The sequence below is a fragment of the Halichoeres trimaculatus genome, unplaced genomic scaffold (genome assembly GCF_033239565.1).
Source record: "Halichoeres trimaculatus isolate MK-OKI-2021-1 unplaced genomic scaffold, fHalTri1.1 fHalTri1_scaffold_11, whole genome shotgun sequence".
In the NCBI taxonomy this organism is placed as follows: Eukaryota; Metazoa; Chordata; class Actinopteri; order Labriformes; family Labridae; genus Halichoeres; species Halichoeres trimaculatus.
In genome coordinates, this window is record NW_027437189.1 from 29,390,331 (window position 1) to 29,409,037 (window position 18,707).

Here is an 18,707-nt window from a genome sequence, read left to right on the forward strand (position 1 = left end):
GGAAGAGTTTTTTAAGTTCACATCAGTTAGCCAGCTGAGGATGTGCTGAGGGCTGTGGCACCCACAGAGCAGGATGGAAACAAATGCAGTTAAAGAAATATTCAAAGAAAGGAAACGAAAAGAGCTGTGATACATGAGAGGAACATCAAGTTTGCATGTTCAGGTGATGTTGCAGGACGCTCTTACATGGTGCATTAAAACATGTCTGTGTTCTTTATCCTCTCTCCAGTCTTCCTCTGCGGTTCTGGGTGAACGTCATCAAGAACCCTCAGTTTGTGTTTGACATCCATAAGAACAGCATCACGGACGCCTGCCTGTCTGTGGTGGCTCAGACCTTCATGGACTCCTGTTCCACGTCAGAACACAAACTGGGAAAAGACTCGCCATCAAATAAGCTCCTCTACGCGAAAGACATCCCCAACTACAAGAACTGGGTGGAGAGGTAAGAGGAGGCACACACATCCTACATTATTAGATTAGAAAGAAAGACAGCGCTACAGGTGTAAGAGCTCAGCAATCAGGCTCAGTTATTGGAAGCTGCAGAAGCTAATCTGCAAAGTTGTCGGCTGGTGGTGAGATCAGTGTTAATTAAATTTCTATTAAGCCTAAAACAACCTGTAAGACTATGAGAACATTAACAGGTTGAACTTCCTCTGGTAATGACTTTTAAAGCATTTGAATTAAGTCACAGTTTATATTTGGATTAAACGGAAGCCAAGGAATCGTGCACTATAATTACAGTGATCCCGCTCTGGGTCTGTAAGAGTAAAATACATCCTTTGAAGCGTGAACATATCTGTAATTCCAGCTTTAACTGTGAAAAACCTGCTGTGTAAATTCAGAACTAGGGCGCTACATTTCCTGGATATCCGAATCATCCTGTCCTGTAGGAAAACACACGGGTAAAGGATGGGTACGAAGTAGCTTTTTCAGTATTTGTTCCAAATTGAACCTCACCTAAAATGTCCCCTGATTCACCCTTCATCATTTATTCAGCTACTGCAAGTTTAACTAAACTCAGGATAAGTTCTGCACCACTGACGCTTGCCACTGCTATTCTGCTTTTGGGGAAGAACCCAGTAGTCTCTTTGCAGCTTTGTTTGGGAAAGTTTGCAGCAGCTCCTCCAAGTGCACATAGTTTTACAAGAGATAAAGGAAGAGTTTCATGAATCAGATACTGAGATGTGCAAAAGATGTGCTGCTGTTGGGGGGAAAAAAAGTGATACAAACTAAAAAACATTAATTAAAGAAGCAAAAGTTTGATTCCATGTCTCTCATGCATTATTAGTTTCTCTTCCCACTGCTGCTGAACTAAAACAGAAGAGCAGACGGTTATTCTGGCACATGGTCCTTTTCTTTATTCTGTACAACACTCTCTAATGCAGCGCAGCGAGACCTAAGGCTTGCAGAGAGTATTAGGAGTCAGTACGAGATAAGGATTTATAGGTGATTGTTAATTGGGTGCAGTTAAACCTTGTTTCTATTATGCCTCCTAACCAGCACTGCCCTGCTGCAGTAAACCTTGAGATGGTGGAGATATGGATTCTGCAAACAGGTCCGGGTGCAGCTCAATATTAGGATGTATTCTTAATATACTGTAGACTCTGCTCTGCCCGCTCGGTTTGAATGGACTTTTTGGTCCTCTGACACCGAGTCGATAATGTGAAGGTTGTTTTTAGCTCAGGTAGGATGAGCCTCTTCGAGTTCAAGCTCAGTCATCATTACGGGCTATAAAATAATTATTTGGATAGGCTGGGGAGCTAAATCTGAGTGTCATTTATTATTAAGGCTCTCCTCATCAATTGAAGCCTGCTTTATCCTTTTGTGCATCATATCCAATCTGTTATTGACTGTCAAAACAAAAACTGTTCAAAGCAACAAGGCCTTACACCAACTGTACACCAGCAGACTTCATGCAGAGTTTTAAAGGCCAGTCCTGACATCCTCTCACAGCTCAAGTCATTTCAGTCTCTGAAAATTCAGTTTAAGAGTCTGGACATGTTCTTGGATCACCTGTACGAAACTCTGTTGAGAGAATTCTGCATAATGCCCCTGGTACACAACTATGATTTGATGATGAAAATATTTTCATTTGTCCAATATACTCAAGCATTTCAATCATGAACTCAGAAATTTAAAAAGCTGGTGAAGTTAGTTGGGTTTTCCAAGAATTTTGATATTAGCATCTTTTCCCCCCTTGTCATGTTTACTGAAAAAAATCAGTGAAATTACAATTTGCAAACATGTTTACTTTTTTTCTTGATTTATTTGTTCTTTTTCCCTGGAAAAGCAAAACATGTTTACAAATAAAAATGTCATTAGTAAGCTTAAACCCCTGTTGTCAGGCAGAAAAGCAGAGGAAAAATAAAAATAAGGGATGTGGAAAGTCATGAATACAAACTGATACAGACCATCTGAACAAAAAACGCCCACATATTGCACATAGTGCAAATTTACAGGTAGCTCCTCCCTCTCTCAATGATGGATATTAATGCACATACAAGTGAGACCACAATGAAGATGAAAGAAAGAAAAAAATTAATAAAAAACTAAATAAAAAATGAAGGATCAGGCACCTCTCAGTCTGGCGGAGCTTGTAGTTTCTAAAGTATGAAAAAAAAAAGTATTTGAAGTAAACTCAAGATACTTGTCCCCCAACTTGAAGGACAAGTGTCCAGTGAGGAACAGCACCACTACTTGCACCTTTGAGTAAGTGTTTTTGCCCATCTGGCTGGTTTTGTAACCTTCCACATGGGTCTTCGTAGCCATGGTGACCCCGACAGCATCAGCACCATCTACAGACCCAGGCTCAATCTATACAACCTCCAGCAACTATATGCTACCAACCCTACCTCTTGGCTCCCAATGGCCCTGACACACAATGTTACAAATGGTTTAACAGTTAGCTCTAGTGTCCTGGACCCACTACATGCAACCCACCATATCCACACGAGACGCAAAAGAAGGGATACGAGTTTAAACATCCAATAGGACAGTGTAGTGAGTGCACTTAGGCAGAAACAGTAGACCATGTATCCTTAAGATGTAGAAAAAAAAGAAGCCAAAAGCAGGAACTACACACTCAATACAACTATGAGAATATTTTAGATGCAAGAAACAGTCAAGATGGCATAAACTTAACTCTTTCTTTTATAAGATCAGCTGGACAGGACTCCAGGATCTAATGAGGATGGTGAAATAATGCAGATGTAAACCAGTAGGAGGCAGTAATGTGAGGTGGATGGGTGTCAACTTCTGGCAAACCCCTAAGAAGAAGTAAAAGTAGCCTTAGAAAGAGGACAGGCAGGACACAACCAGGACAGAAAGCTGCACCAGAACTCAGCCCTGCAGGGTTAGCACGCTTTGACTCCCCCCTTCTCCATCGTTTGCATGAAGTAACAGAGGAGACAAATAAAGAGAGAAGAAGTCTGTCCTGAGATGTCCTAAAAAGACACAGCAAGAGGCCATTTTTAGGCTAGACCGAACCTCTGCTGGATCAGGCAGTATCATCAGCCCATCAGGATGGGCTAGCATCACATGCTATCAGGCCTTTAGCCAGAATGTCTACTACTGGTCATGATGTGGAGAAAGTGGGTTTTGTATGTGCATTGAATTGCCTTCCATGTTTACCTTCAACCTTGGTTAGTTACCTGCACAAAGACTTTAAAAACTGCAAACTGCATGTTTGACTTTATTGGTGTGTTAGAAAGAGACCCGGCTTATTGCTGCAAAATTTAACTCACAGCATTGTTTCAACAAACTGTCAGTGTCAGTAAAATCTCTTTAAAAAGTTGTCTGACATTTTTACAAAAGCATTTGAGAAAGATTTAAAGTGGGCTTTTGTCTTCTGACAGGTTGTTTTTTCTCCAATTTCTGTCCTTGTTCATTTTTAAAACTCAGAAATTAATGGAAAAAAAAGACTTTTTGGAAGAAACACAGTTTAAAGACCTTCTTGGTACTCTACAACTACTTAAAGTTTGTGTAGTCGATTTACCCTTCAGCAAAAACAAGATAATTACATCTTTACTGCTTCCCCTCTTTCTGACAAAACTGTTATTGAACAAGTTCCTCTTAGTCGGATGCAGAAAAACAAAAGTGTTACGTAATAAAGCGTCTCATATGCCCATACATCCTTTCAGAGTGTCCTTTAGAAGGGATTACGAGCTTCATCACACCTCCAATGATGTCATCATGTTAAACTCTTCTTCTTCTTCTCTCCTCCAGGTATTACTCAGATATCTCCCGTATGCCCGCTATCAGCGATCAGGACATGAGTGCCTACCTAGCAGAGCAGTCCCGCCTGCACCTCAGCCAGTTCAACAGCATGTCTGCGCTGCACGAGATCTACTCCTACATCACCAAATACAAAGACGAGGTGAGCGCCCCGTGGACGTACGCTGATGAAGGGTTTTGTGATGTGCTGTGGCTTTGTTTTGAGTAATCCCATCAGGTCATTTGAATCCAATTACACTGACAAGCCATCCACATCAGCTCAGGCTTGGAGGTAGCATCACCATTAGCAGGCGCATTAAGGCACAAGCTTTATATGTTATGAGGCCGATTGAGCGCCATAAATTTAGTGACTCTCCTGAAGACATACATATTTTCTTCACACCATGAGTGTGCGTGTGTGAGTCAGTGATTGTGTGCGCGTGTTTCCACATTCACAGGAAGAGTTTGAGGGGATCACTGTTATTTGCTGTCTCCCTGAGTTTGATGAAAAGATCAATACTACTCTCTCTTTTCTGTACGGGGAATGTGAGGCGTCAGCCAACAGAAGCTTTTCATCACTCTGAGGTTACCAGGCAACAAGCAGAGCCTCCAAAGACACAATACAAGATTAATACTAAAAAAAGGGATGGACAACACTTTTTTTTTTCTTCACGTACATGAAGAAGATGCATTGAATGGTCAGACTTTGGACTATAATGCCCCTCTGTTCATGCACATTTACCGTGTGAGATGAAAAGGTCATTGGCCAAAATCTGTTAAATTAAAACATAAACCAATTTTTATATTTTATATGTTGATTATTACAGGCTAACCTAGAGGAGCTAGAAATGTAGAAGCGCCACTAGAGAAGCAGGTTAAGTACATGCCTTACACATGGGGGTTATACTCCTCATTACTGCAGCTGCTTGTTTGACTGTGATCTAAAACCCTTTGCTTTTTGTCCTTTTCAACTTTCTACTCCCCACATTTCCTGTTTCTCTTCAACTTTCTTATCAAAAGGAAGCAAAAATGACCAAAAATATTGGTTATAAGAAAAAGTTTAGGACCTTCTGTTGGTGTTTGATGCCTGATGCAGTAAAGGTTGTAACTGATGTTGTGGACAATGTGATAACTGCATATACTGAAAAGGCTTTTTTAACATAGGAGCTCAGGATTTCATTGTGAGTATTTTCTTTATGCAATCGAATCAGGAAAAAACCTTTACCTTTCCAAACAGAGCAAAACACATGAATTGCATTAGAACCATGTCAACTCTGTGCAAAGCGTCCAAAACAAGCAGCAACCTCTGGTCTAAGAATATGACACAATGCTGAAGTGCTAAAATCTGCTGTTTCTCGAGTGTCTGCTTGAGGCTGGCTCCGGAAGTACCGAGAGGCACATACATACCAAGCCAAAAAAAAACTGTTTTCAAAGCAGAAATTAACCTATTTACAGCCTGGTTCAAAAAACATCTCCTGTCTGAGTCGCTAATTCTGCTATCAGAACCCACTGTACAGGGGATTGATTTTTTTTCTAACTTGACCGTTCAGAGGATATTAAGATCGCGAGCTCTCCCAATCAGAGACACAGCCCAGGGTCACCGACAGGCGCCCTCTGGCTGTTAGCGAAACCCTTGCCACTACCAATATGGCTGCTAAAGCCGATGTGCTTCATTTTCTGTTTCACAAACAGACAGGTGACGTCAACGAGACTGCATCCATGTTTTATACAGTCTATGGTCCAAAGGGAATTAACTAAATCAGTGAATTTATCTCAAAGATACTAAAACTTGTATTGCTACTGCACAAACAGATTGATTTACTCTAACACAAAATGATGCTTTTATTATAAAAATACTATAACACTTAACCAGCCAAGACAGGGATAGATATTCAGTTAACTGTTGTTGTTGTTTTTTTTTTTTTGTTTGTTTGTTTGTTTTTTTTTTGTTTGATTTTTAAATTAAACTGTTTTTGTTGTTTGTTGCTTTGTTTTCACTGTTTGTAGGTTCAATTCTCCAAAAACAGTCTTATTTATATATCTTACTAGATTTTATATATCTTACAAGACTATTGAGCTTTTTTTTTTCTACTTTCATTGGGGAGAATAAGAGTAGATGAAGGAGAAAACAGGTCAAGAGTTGGCAGCGACATGCCGAAAAAGGTGCCACAGGTCAGATTAGAGCCCGCTTGAGGGCTTACCTCAGCTTTTGCCCTTAAAGATCCTGTTTTTGTCATTCCAGTTTATTTTGTACACAAGCCCCCTTTTTGTGCAAAGTAAAGTAAATAAAACTCTCCTTTTATCGTGTAAAGACATCAGAGCATGTGAGTGTGGGAAGCAGAGCGGCCAAGTTTTAAATGAGGCGTAAAGCAAGTTTTTATTTTATTTATTTTTTGAAAAGGGAGGCAGAGTGGGGCACCATCCTTCTTAATTTTTGTGTCTGCTCACAACAAGAGTCTGATTAATGCCCAAATCTGGGCCCAAATCTATTTAAGTACAGTAGCCAATTACAAATATTTTATTACCTCCCACCTATTTAGGGTATGATACTTCTATTAAAGATAAGTAAAATATGCATGCACATATTTTGGAGCAAGCGCAGAGCATTAGTCGAACTGAGACGCAATATCAGTTTTGTGCTGAGCAGTAATGGACGGAGCGGCATGGTGGGACTTTGAGCAGGGAGCAACAGAAGACAATGATTCAAGAACAAACTAAGTAGTTTTAGTTTTCTTCTTTGTCCAAGCCTAAAGCCTAAAGCCGGAGCCAGCTCTCATTCTAATCTTTATAGTTACTTCAAAACCTGGCAGTGACGACGAGTCTCTGTAACACACAGACCAAGAAAAAGATCAACAGATATGAACATTTGCATGCACATGAGAAACACATATTTTCAGACATGTATTCTTATTTCAAGCATCAAAGGAGTAAGTTCAAACATGTTGAGGCTTTGAGATTCAGCTCATTGAACTTCTTCCTCTACATCTCTTAATTTTCTGCAGTAATTATTTTCTGTGGAACATCTCGCTAAAGAAGTGTCGCCTCAGCCTCTTCCTTCCCTTCCTCCTCCTCCTCCTCCTCCTCTACATCCCTCTATAGCAACAGCATTACAGTAGTTAGCTTGCAGCTGGCTCCATTCAAACCGAATGCTCCCCTTCATTACAGCTTATTATCCAGATGTAGGCAGCTGCACAGTCCCCATCGCCTGCATCTCACTCCATGACCCAACACAAACACACACACACACACACACACACACACATATACACACTCGCACACATTATGGAATAAACATTCTTGGATGTAATTAACGTGCTTAACGTGCTCACAAACACACTGTAATTCCATTCACACATTCACCACAACGAGGAGCGTTAAAGAGTCTTCTGCACATTATGTACCACCTCATCCCTCTCTGGTTCTGCTCCACCTTAATAAGACATCAACACACACACACACTTGCTCTCACTCTCAGTGGCCATTAAGATGCCATTATAGACGTCCCACTGGACCTCACATCTGCCCTGCAAGCCATGTCCATGTTGTAATCACTAACAAGGACATTAGGAGGAAAATTAGCATCAGGACGCTGTTTCCTGCTGATGAGCGTGTATCTTTGAGGGACAGGATTAAAGCTGGAGCCCCAAAGAGGCCGTCAATGAGCTCTGTCCTTAGACAGGACGAAAGCAGGGAGCATCATGTGGTTTCAAATGTGACGCTAATGTCAGAGTGCTATAAACAGATATTATATTAGAATCAGGAAACTTCATTAAGAAGAGGAGATGTGGCTCTAAATGCAGCCCTGTCTCTGTAAGGCACACCACACTACACTCCCAAACTGAGCCTCACTCCTGGATAGTCCTGTTAGCCCCCCATCTTATCTAACAGTGATCTTACCATGTCCATAATGACTGAGGAGACATTGCTTATTTCTCCTTTTCAAAAGACTTCATCATCTTCCTTTGTAGTTTTTGCCTCCTTTGCATCCCTGTGTGTTTCTTAAATATCCAGAGTTCTGCAGGAATCCCCTGCAGGTGTGTTAGCACTATGAAAAACCAGCCACAACCCTTTCTAAATGCACACCTGGAGAGGGGGAAACAATCAAAAAGAAAATACCAAATCTTATGTTTTGTAGAAAAAAATAAGAAAGTATTGTTAATACAATTCTTTGCATGAAAATGATGAGAAAAAATAAGAGAACACATGTAGTTTTTATACTTTTTGACACTCTGTGCAGCATCTGTTCCCAAACTGCAGGGGGCAGTGTATCACAAATGCAAGTCAACTGCTGTGCTAAACTTGAGGAGAAGAAGTTGTCGCTCTTTAAAACATTTTTAATTCTATTTTATTTTTATTTTTTTTTCTGCAAATTTGTCTTCTCTTCCGAGTTTGGTCGCAACTTCATGCTAGGAATTGTCCATCACATGGTTACCATGGGGATCTCTGTGTGATGAATCATATAACTGCCAGTATTTTTTTGTACATTGGACACTAGATGCTCCAGTTCACCTGTGCATCTCTGCGCAAAGTAGGAAATATTCAAAGGTGCACAACATAGAAGTTTTCTTTATGAAAAGGACCGCGTGAGGCGGTGAGGCCGCTGAAATGACGTCATTTGTTCACACAAAGCCGCTCGGACCTCACAGACACATCAAACATAAGCCAAGTTCAACAGGATTGGTAAAAGTTTTTCACATGAATCTAAGGGCCTACTCTTGAAACCATCAAAATAAAGCAGCACAATTTTGTTTCAACTCTGGATCCTATATAGATCATGAAATACTTAATAATATAACAGTCAGTTTGTTGGGGTACAGTCAGCCTGTGATTGAAGAGTCATTACTGTGAGGGTCAGAGAATCCAAAAGAGACGGTCTATCTCTGTGTCACCCAATGGTTTCTGGAACCTACTGATGGCCGTCACAATATTTTAATTTTTCTATAAATTCTGACTAAATTACAAGCGAGCTTCATCCCTGTGTAGCTCCCAATGATGAAAAATAAGGCTTGAAAACCAAAAGACTGTCATGTATTGAGTTGTAAATGTATGAAACTCTGCTATAAAAACATGCAGACTGAAGAGGAACTGTTTTTTTCACACTTCTTCTTTCATGAACCAAATCTACGTCTTCTTCTGTGGCATTAAAATACTTGATTACACTGTAAGATAACGTGAACTCTTCTTCCATGTCTGTTACCAGATCCTCTCAGCGTTACAAAAGGATGAACAGTCTCGCAGACAGCGGCTACGTGGCAAGCTGGAGCAGGTCATCGACACCATGGCGCTGGCTAGCTGAGGACCAGCTAAGTGTTAGCCTTGGCTAGGGGAGAACTGGCCGAACCAACACGCCTTTTTTTCCTGACAACCTTTGACATTTTGACCCTCAATGTTTGAAGTCTGTCGTCATTCTCACAAACGACAACAAACAGCAGTGAAAAAGAGACTGCTGGGACACGAGCATCCAGCAGCAGCAGCAGCAGCAGCAGCACACTGACAGACAGAGACAGCAGAGTTCGGCCTTGCTGGCAGGGTTGCCTTTTTTCTTCTCTCTGAGCCACCAACCCAGCGCCGAACAACCAAATCAAGACGATATGGACCTCAGCTCAGGGGAGCGTTTATTTTCATCAAGGCCCTCATCACATCCAGAGTCCTACAGGAGCAGCAGTTTAGTATTTTGGCCACAATCAGGACCAGTACGTGCACAGTGGTGACCAAAAACTCATCTCGCTGGATCCAGAGCTGAAATACTTCAGGAGAGGATCGAGCTAGTAACTTTCTACAGCCACGGCTTCGGATCAAACTGTGAGCCAATGAAACCCAGGATATATTACGTCATACTTGACCCCTGTTAGAAAATTCTCTTTTTGCTGTCCTCTGCAGAGAGGTCAGAGGTCAGGGACAGCAGCAGCAGCAGGTAGTGATCCAGCGATTCAGCGTGTTGCTCTCAAACTCTTCAGCAGGGCACCAGGAGGAAAGACTTTGCAGGGAAACTCTTCCTCCAGAACAAACTCCCTATCAACAACAAATCCACTGCAGTCTCAGAGAGGACGTTTTCAGTTCACAGCTCTGCATTTGATTTCTAATCACATTAGACTCCACTTCCCCCTCTCGAACTGCCTACTCTCCCCAGTGCTGTGCCACTTGTGTTACTGCTGAATTTGCACAACAAAGCTAAATCAAAAGAGAGAAGAGGATATATGAGTATATATATAGATATATAAATACAAACTTTTGTTTAAAAACAATTAAAAATGTTTTCTTTTTCCAATTTAATGTACAAAGATAAGATTTGAGAAGAGGATTTGATATTTCTGGGATGAAAAACTATGAAAATAAGAGGAAAAAGTCGTCCTGTGCCATGTTTTACTTTGAATGTTGTTTTAGTGCAAAGAGACTTCTTCTTTTGTTACATGAAATGTGCTATGATGAAGATGTTTTCATACTTAGTGACTGACAGTGAGAGTTTAAAAATAGGTAAAAGGCAAAAATATAAATATATTACAGACACTTATTATATTTCCTGCGGTTTTGGGGCCATAGCGTGGCACACGTTCGGCTCTAAGGTCTTAAAAAAAAAAAAAAAACTGAAATGATGTCCGGAGCCGACAGAAGTACAGTGCTTTGTGTTCGTTTTAGAGAAACCAAATACATCTGGTCCGCAGAGTTAGATACGCCCGCCTCATGCTGTGATAGAGGAGTCGTTTTAGTCAAACTGTTCAACACTCGCTCTTCAGCGTCTTGATCTGGTTTCAGGACTTCCCCTCTTGTGTGAAAATTTGAGCCATCCAGAACGAAGGCCTTTCTTTTTCTCTCTTAGTGTTTGATTCCTGGCTTGTTTTCTGCAGAAGTCTGTGGTTTAAGGAGGTGAAGTGACAGGTTTAACTCTTGAAATGTGAATGTGGTTTCTGAAAACAAAATGAAATGTAGCTCGATTAATGTAAGTGTTTTTGTACCAGTTGAAGGCCTTTCTCTTTTTGATTTGTTTTATGAGGTTTTTTTTTAAGGAAAACCATCTGCTTCCTGATGCTCTCCATCAACCTGCAGTGCTTCATTTAAAGACATTCCTTCCTCCTACGTGTGTGCAAAGGGCCCAAAGCTAAAAATGAAGGTGAGAATATACACAAACAGACTGAGAGATGGGGAACAAATCAGGGTAACGTACACTGTTGTATATGATCACCTCCTCTGTTAGAGAGCGGACACAAAAAAAATCAGATCAGGAGGATGATGTTAATGATGAGGAAAACCCTTAGAAGAAACAGATTAACTTCCTTTAAAACAGTTTTCTTCACCTTTTATTGCTCCTGCTCCCCAGTTTTGTTTAACACGTGACTGAGTGCAAACCAGCCGACACTCAACTCCTCGTCTTCATCTTATTCAGAGTGAATCGAGCTTAGCATGCTCGGCGAACACCAGAAAATGACTTTTGTTAAAGGTCTCTTTCAAATCATAAGCTATTATAACTTTTTCAGTTTTTTGTTTTTTTCCACAATTTTAAGGAAACAGAGCTTTTTTTTTTTTCTTTTCATCCCCAGTTTTAGGCCATGTCCACACCTAGCTGGGTATTTGGCAAACTGTGTTGGTTTTTTTTTTAATACATTTAAGCCTATCGTCCACACAAAACCACAGTTTTACGTCATGAATAACGATCTTTTCTGAAAACTTCAGCCAAAGTAAAGATTTTGGAAAACTCCGGTTTCATGGTTTCGTGTGGATGCTGGTAAACAGAGTTTTCAGTTCCCATACATCACAGCTGAATGATGGGGGCTCATTCTGATTGGCTGGCACAGATTTTATGTCAGGAAAACACTGCAAAATATGGGTTTGGCAGATTTGCCTGCTATGTGTGGACAGAAGTATTTTTAAAAATAAATGAAGGAGGGAAATGCCTGGCTACGTGTGGACACTAGCTTAATTTGGTGCCAGAAGAATCTAATGGACCATCGATAGTCAATAACATGTCATGCTCAATATGACCTGCTCACATCCTGCACTCATTACCATCAACAACCGCCTCAAATGTGTCTATAAAGGAGCAAAAGCTTTTGAATTGCATACTAAAACATAATACAAACACAATATCAGTTTTTCCAATATTTTTAAGCTGAATTAGCTTTTTCTGATTTGTTCTTTACATCTTTGTTAGGATCTTCATTCTTATTGGTGGTGCAAATGATGGCTAAAATACACCAGATGTGTCTGCAGTGTTCCTGTGTCCTGTTACTGCAAATACTTCAGGAGAGAATCAAATAGGTGTCATTCAAACCAATGCGTCATCATCATCATCATGTTGTAGGTCAGGGGTGGCCAACCAGTCAGAGACCAAGAACCACAAAAATGACCGTGGTTCTACGGAGAGCCACATCACACATATGGTCTTACAAACTCACTTCCTCTCACACATAAACAAAATGACATAAAATGAAAATCAGTACATTTCCAATTTTAAAAGCAAGATTTATTGTGTTTGTAAGTGAGTTTAAATTCGTACTTGAGAAGAGAAACTGAAACTTAAGTATCAATCTGTACATCCAAACATTTATCAACTCTGATCCAAAAGTTGGCTTCAGTAATCAATGGTTTATATTGATCGGAAAATCACTACTGCTCTTTGCCTTACAGCCGCCCGCTGTAAGGCAAAGAGCCACTTGCGGCTCCTGAGCCGCAGGTTGGCCACCCCTGTCTCTATGCACAGCAAACCTATTTTTGACGGATGCATAAATTCAGCATAGGGAAGATCGAGTGTGACAGGAAGTTGTGATCGGAATCTACCTAAAAACACCCAGTGACTTTCAAAATAAAACAGACCTTGTCATAGTCAGTTTGTTTTTAGCTTGACTACGATGATAAACCTACATAATGAGCGGAGCCACACCAGGAGTCAACAGGTCTGAGGGTTTACAGCCCAACATGAATGAAGAGACTCTTATCAGTGGAGTGGGAAGCGTAGGGCTCCTCGGTCTGTCAGTCACGCAGCTTGTCAGCCTGAACAAGCAGCTGTTGTAAGTCTCTTACAAACACAGTCAAGTCGCACTCCAGACGTATCTGGTGTATTTAAAGCATGATTGTTGAACATTTCAACTCTCACTAATGAGCAAATAAAAAGGGCGGATTGCGTTATCTTGCTTTTTATGTTCAATTCATGCCGCCAAGTCCCCATCATTTGTGTTGCCTGACAAAAAATCCTGTTTGATATGAATTCACATCAAATTCACCTGCAAGAATGATTATTTGCATCTGGTTTATCTCAACATTCACATTTTAAGTTTCTGCGTTCACTTTGATTTTTATGAAAAAAAAAACAACAAACAAATTCAGTGAGCTGTTATCAGTTAATGCATATCCATTTTAATTCCTCATTTCCCCTCATCCCACACAATGGTTCCTCAAACTTTAGCAAAATGCTGTTTTGTTTTTTTTTTGCTTCAGTTGTATCTTAAAACAAATATTTCTACATGCTCAGTTGGATGCTTCCAATGCTTCCATATATTAGTGAAGTTTTGGGAAAAATGAGAATGAAACATAAAACAGATTTGTAATTAAATGTACCAAAAGGTACAATAAGGTATGAGCCATGTACTAACTGGTAGCTACAGTTTATAACCTAGCCATGATGACCGTCTCAGTGCAAAAGTGAATAATATTCCATGCATATGCATCCATAAGAAAGATCAGTAAAAACAATAAAAAACAGGAAAAAAAAGTACTAAGTTCAGTTAGACTATCCCTATTTTTATTTTGAGTCCAAAAGATTGCTTAAGTTTCATCAATCCGTTAAGAACGAATCCATCCTTCTCTATAAATACTGTCCTGTACGGTTCATGAAGAGGCCATATTTTTATCTGACACTATAAACGTGCGTGGACAAAGTGAATCATAGTTTATGTACTTCCATACTTGAAGGTCTGATCTACACAGGGTAAAACAACACACAGAGCAGCTGACCAAAGCTCCGTTCCTCACACGAGGAGGACAAATCTGTCACAAGAGATTATCTTCGATCCATACGCTTCTCAGCTCTTCCAGAAAATGAATTCAGCGCTCAGCTTTAGTCGTTTAAATACTCCATCAGTGAAGGAATTTACTGTTTGTCTTTGTGCTTGATGAATGGTGAAATTGGTGCGATGTAACTCCCGTGATCGAGCGCTCATTAACACGTTCTGTTCAATCTGAATTAATGACTGAAGCAGTGAAAAGATGCAGAGCGCTGCGCCGATGTTTGACTGCTATTCACTAGCTGGATTGTTCTTTTGATAAAGACTTGTAAAGATGATTTTAGTGATGTGGATGAGTAATGGGGCTTAGATTGTAAACCTTTGGATCATGTTGTAGGTAAAAAAAAACAGAAAAGAAAAAAAGGAAGACGGCAGGAAAGGCCTTCTTGGTTTTCTGGTGCTTTTGTGTCTTAGTTCTGCTTCTTGTTTTCTGCTTCACTACTTGTTGGGGTAAAAGATAAAAAGACTTGTGAAAAGCAGAGGAAGTGCTTTGAAGGCTATGGTACGCTTCATTTTTCATTCTGTTGCATCTGTGGTGTTCAACTTCCACACAGACAAAGACGGCAGAGAAAAAAGGAGGAGGGGGAGGAGGAGGAGGAGGAGGAGGAGGTGGAGCGAGAGAAAGAAAGAGGTGGAGGGAAAGATTTTCTTTACGATTGACCAACACTGAAAAGTTCACCGTGCCTTTTCGGTTTCCTTCTTATTCTGAAATTATCCTTACTTATATCGACTCACAATGCAAAAACTCAAAATGCAGTAAGTGGTTTCTTCCTGTTTGTTATAAAACTGTGATATTAGACTAAATCTGAGCCAGATTCACCTAAAGAGCAAAGAAAAATGTCTTAGTTTGAGAAACCGTGAGCTTAAAATGAAGCCTGATTTCCTTGAAATAATTGAAGTAATGTAACATAACACCCCCCCAAAAAAAATAAAAATAAATAAAATAAATAATAATAAAATAAAATAAAATAAAAATAAATAAATAAATAAATAAATTCAACAATAATAATAAAAATTAATTAATTAAAATAATTTAATTCATGTAAATTTTTGTGCCCCGTCAGTTATATGCTTCTATGTATTAGAAGCAACAAAGTCTTTGTTTTGGTTTGTTATGTCTTAAAATAAGTCATTATATAGAAATGTAAGGTGAGTGTGGCTAAAAGATAGAGTCTAACACAACATTTTTACAAGAAATACGAAAAAAAGATTAAAACTTGAGTTTTTTCAGAGCAACATTCATGACTGAAAGAAAATTTCTGAAAACAAAAAAATTAATGATAATTTCACATGAATAACTGGACAAAAAGAAGATAACCCAATTTTCTTTCTGGGAGGGGTTTTAAAAATTGAAGAAAACCACACATCTCTGTTGTTAAACCTAGCTTAGCATTACAAAATTAGCTAAAGGTGTGACTCGGCTAGTGTGTAGTGCAGAAATTTAGCAATTTCCAAGCAGGTAATGGTTACAGAGGTCAAAGCGCAGAAGCAACGAAATGCTGGAAGCTTGGAATCAGTTCAACGTACATCAGCAATCAATCAATCAATCAGTCAGTCTTCATCTGTAAAGCGCCAAATTATAACAAGCATCATTTCAAGACATTTCCCAAAAACATTTCCTGGTCGAGACCCATTAACGTTAATACAATTTCATTAACAGAAACCCAACATCAAAACAAGATAAGGAGTCACCTTTTACCTGCTACTGTAGCCAAACAAATCAGCAAACACACCAACTAGCTGATAAAAACAGAATAAACTAAAAGGGTCTCATTTTAAAAAGAAAGAAAAAAACATGAGACAGTCTTTAATTTGACTTGTCTTTAAAAATTGAGTGTAAGTCAAGGGCTTGACTCAGGTCTGAGTCCTGGACTCTCACACTTCTACCCTGGTACAGACGGGACAGATATTATCAAATCACCCCAAAACAGATCAAGTGAGCAAAGCCAATTTCTTCTAATTGGATAGATTTAAAGTTCTAATGGCCTTAAAGCTTGACCAGGCAGATTATAAGCTTAGTTTAGCTTAAAGACCAGCAAGCTTTGTCTGTTTAAAAGCAGTCAACAAAGAACAAGAGAGACACTTAGTCCAATTTAAAAATTAAGACTAACCTCTGGAAAAAAAAATTAGCTGAGAAAACGTCTGTGACATTCTGTGTGAAATTGTTGAAAAGAGGTGTTTTCGTATTTTTAAGACTGAGTGAATTCAATCTTCTCATATTACTCTTAAAAAAATATAAAATTCAAAGTTTAGTGTGGTTGCACCCTCAGACATGACATCTCCTCACCTCTGCTCAACCTTAACTCTTCCCCTCCTCCGCCATTTTTGATCCCCCTCCAAAAAAGATCAGGAGCAGTGAAAACTTTCTCATCCCTCCACTTCTCTCTCCAGCCTCCTCAGCTGCTGCGTTCACTTCGATTAAAGAACATCTCAGAGACGGAGCAAAGGACTTAAAATACCTTCACACACAGATTAAAGAGGGGAGAGGTAGAAGAGGAAAAAGATATCTTAAAGAGTTTTAATACTTTATGAATTCTGATACCTTTTTAAGAGTTTCAGACTTGAAGCTGCTGTGACAGGTTTTGGCTGTTTCACGCCTGTGTAAATATCCTGCTCTTTCCTATTTTGCAGATTTATTACGTGTAAATAGACACGCATCAAGGAGAGATTAAACATGTTTTTTGCTAAATCTGGTTTGTCTTGATGTTTTCATTTCCTTTTCCTATCCTTACGTGACCTGAAAGTTGTGAAGTTGAGAGAAATAACAAGTTTAAGGTTTAACTCGAGTTCACATCACCACCAGAGAGCTTCAAAGATCAGAAGCGGCACATACGAGACTTCAGAGTTATTCCACTTTATGCAGCACTCAGACTTTTGTTTCCCTGCTGTGTTGTTCGGTGATGTTGATTATTTCTGAGGGCAGATGATAACACGTATTTATTTTATAGACGTAGCTGTCAGAAAAACTTTTCTTGAGCAAGCTTGGAAGATAGGAAGCCCTGCTTCAGGAGTACAACCGTTCAACCGAATCCACAGTTTCCAGCTAACTGGAGACTCACACTGTCCCACAGAGTGTCTGCAGCAGAGTCCCTAGATGACACTTGCAGATTTCAGTGCTATGACAAAGTAAACATGATTCAGACTCTTTGAATTGTTTTATTTTGCCTTCACTGCATGTTTTCTAAATGAGATTGATCACCATAAACAGAAGTTTATGTTTTTTTTCTGTGACATCAGTCTCAGCTCCAGCATGTTGGACCTCTCCAGACCAGATACACAAGACTTCTACTTTTGCCAAATGCTGGAGCAGCAACACATCGATTAGCTCAGACTGGGCAGGACAGGAAGTCATGCACCACACTGAAACATCTGTTTGACCTTCAAAATAAAGTACCCGATGTCATCACCAGATAATGTTTATCTTTGCTACAACAACAAACAGATTGAGGTTTAACACTGTGAAAAAACTGAAATCCAATCGAGCGTTTTGTCTTATTTTCAATAGAAAATGTATTTTTGACTTAACATGTGTTACATTCATCCGACCAGTCCAGACAAATTTCTTATTTCAAGTTATTTTAAGATTTATTTGAGGTCCAAATTCCTTGTAACAAGTAAAAAAAGATTGCCAATGAAACAAGAAAAAAGTTACTTGTATTACACAGTATTGTAGTTTTAAGCAAATTTTAAAGCAATTTTTCTTATTATATTGGTAGATTTTTTTTAACTTTTTAAGAGCAAGCAATTAAGACCTCATTTTTGTCTTTAAACAACTGAAAACAAGACACTTTCCTGAAGTAATAAGTTCATTCTGCAGTGACACAGCATTTCGCTCAGACTGGGCAAGACATGAAGTCATGCACCACACTAAAACATCTGTTTGACTTTCAAAATAAATTACTCCATGTCATCACCAGGAAAGGTTTATCTTTGCTTTAACAACAAATAAGACAGATTGAGGTTTTATGCTGCAAAAAGCTGAAATATTATGAAGTGTTTTTGTCTTGTTTTCAGTAGAAAATGTCTCTTTTGATTCAATATGAGCCATATTTCCCTAACCAGTCGAGAAAAATGTCTTGTTTCAAGTTATTTAAAGACAAAATTACTTGAAAACAAAAAAAAAAAAAAATCTGACAATGGAACAAGAGAAAAGTTACTTGTATTGAGACATTATTATAGTTTCAAGCAAAATTTCTTGTTCCATTGGCTGATTTTTATTTTTAACTTTTTATAAGTAATTTGTCTTGAAATAACTTGAAACAAGACATTTTACTTGACTGGTTAGGTAAATGTAGCTCATATTTAATCAAAAGAGACATTTTCAACTGAAAATAAGACAATATTTTTTTCTACTTTTTAGAAGCAATTCAGACCTCATTTTTGTCTTAAAATAACTTGAAACAAGACATATTCCTGGACTACAATATTAGATGCGACTTATATCAAGTATAATAATACATTTTTTAACTAAAATAAGACAAAAAAGACTTAATATTTTTT

The 18,707-nt window shown here is 39.0% G+C and overlaps 1 protein-coding gene across 1 annotated transcript in view; it reads left to right on the forward strand.

Annotated features, from left to right (window-relative positions):
- The window catches only part of LOC141799091 (plexin-A1-like), a 453,927-nt gene extending 437,031 nt beyond the window's left edge, over window positions 1-16,896 (forward strand). Inside the window, exons 34-36 of the mRNA XM_074681180.1 lie at window positions 230-442; window positions 4,225-4,375; window positions 9,413-16,896. Of these exons, the coding sequence (XP_074537281.1) occupies window positions 230-442; window positions 4,225-4,375; window positions 9,413-9,508 (460 nt within the window). The 3' untranslated portion in view covers window positions 9,509-16,896. The remainder of the gene's footprint in view (window positions 1-229; window positions 443-4,224; window positions 4,376-9,412) is intronic.
- The last annotated feature ends 1,811 nt before the right edge of the window (window positions 16,897-18,707 follow it).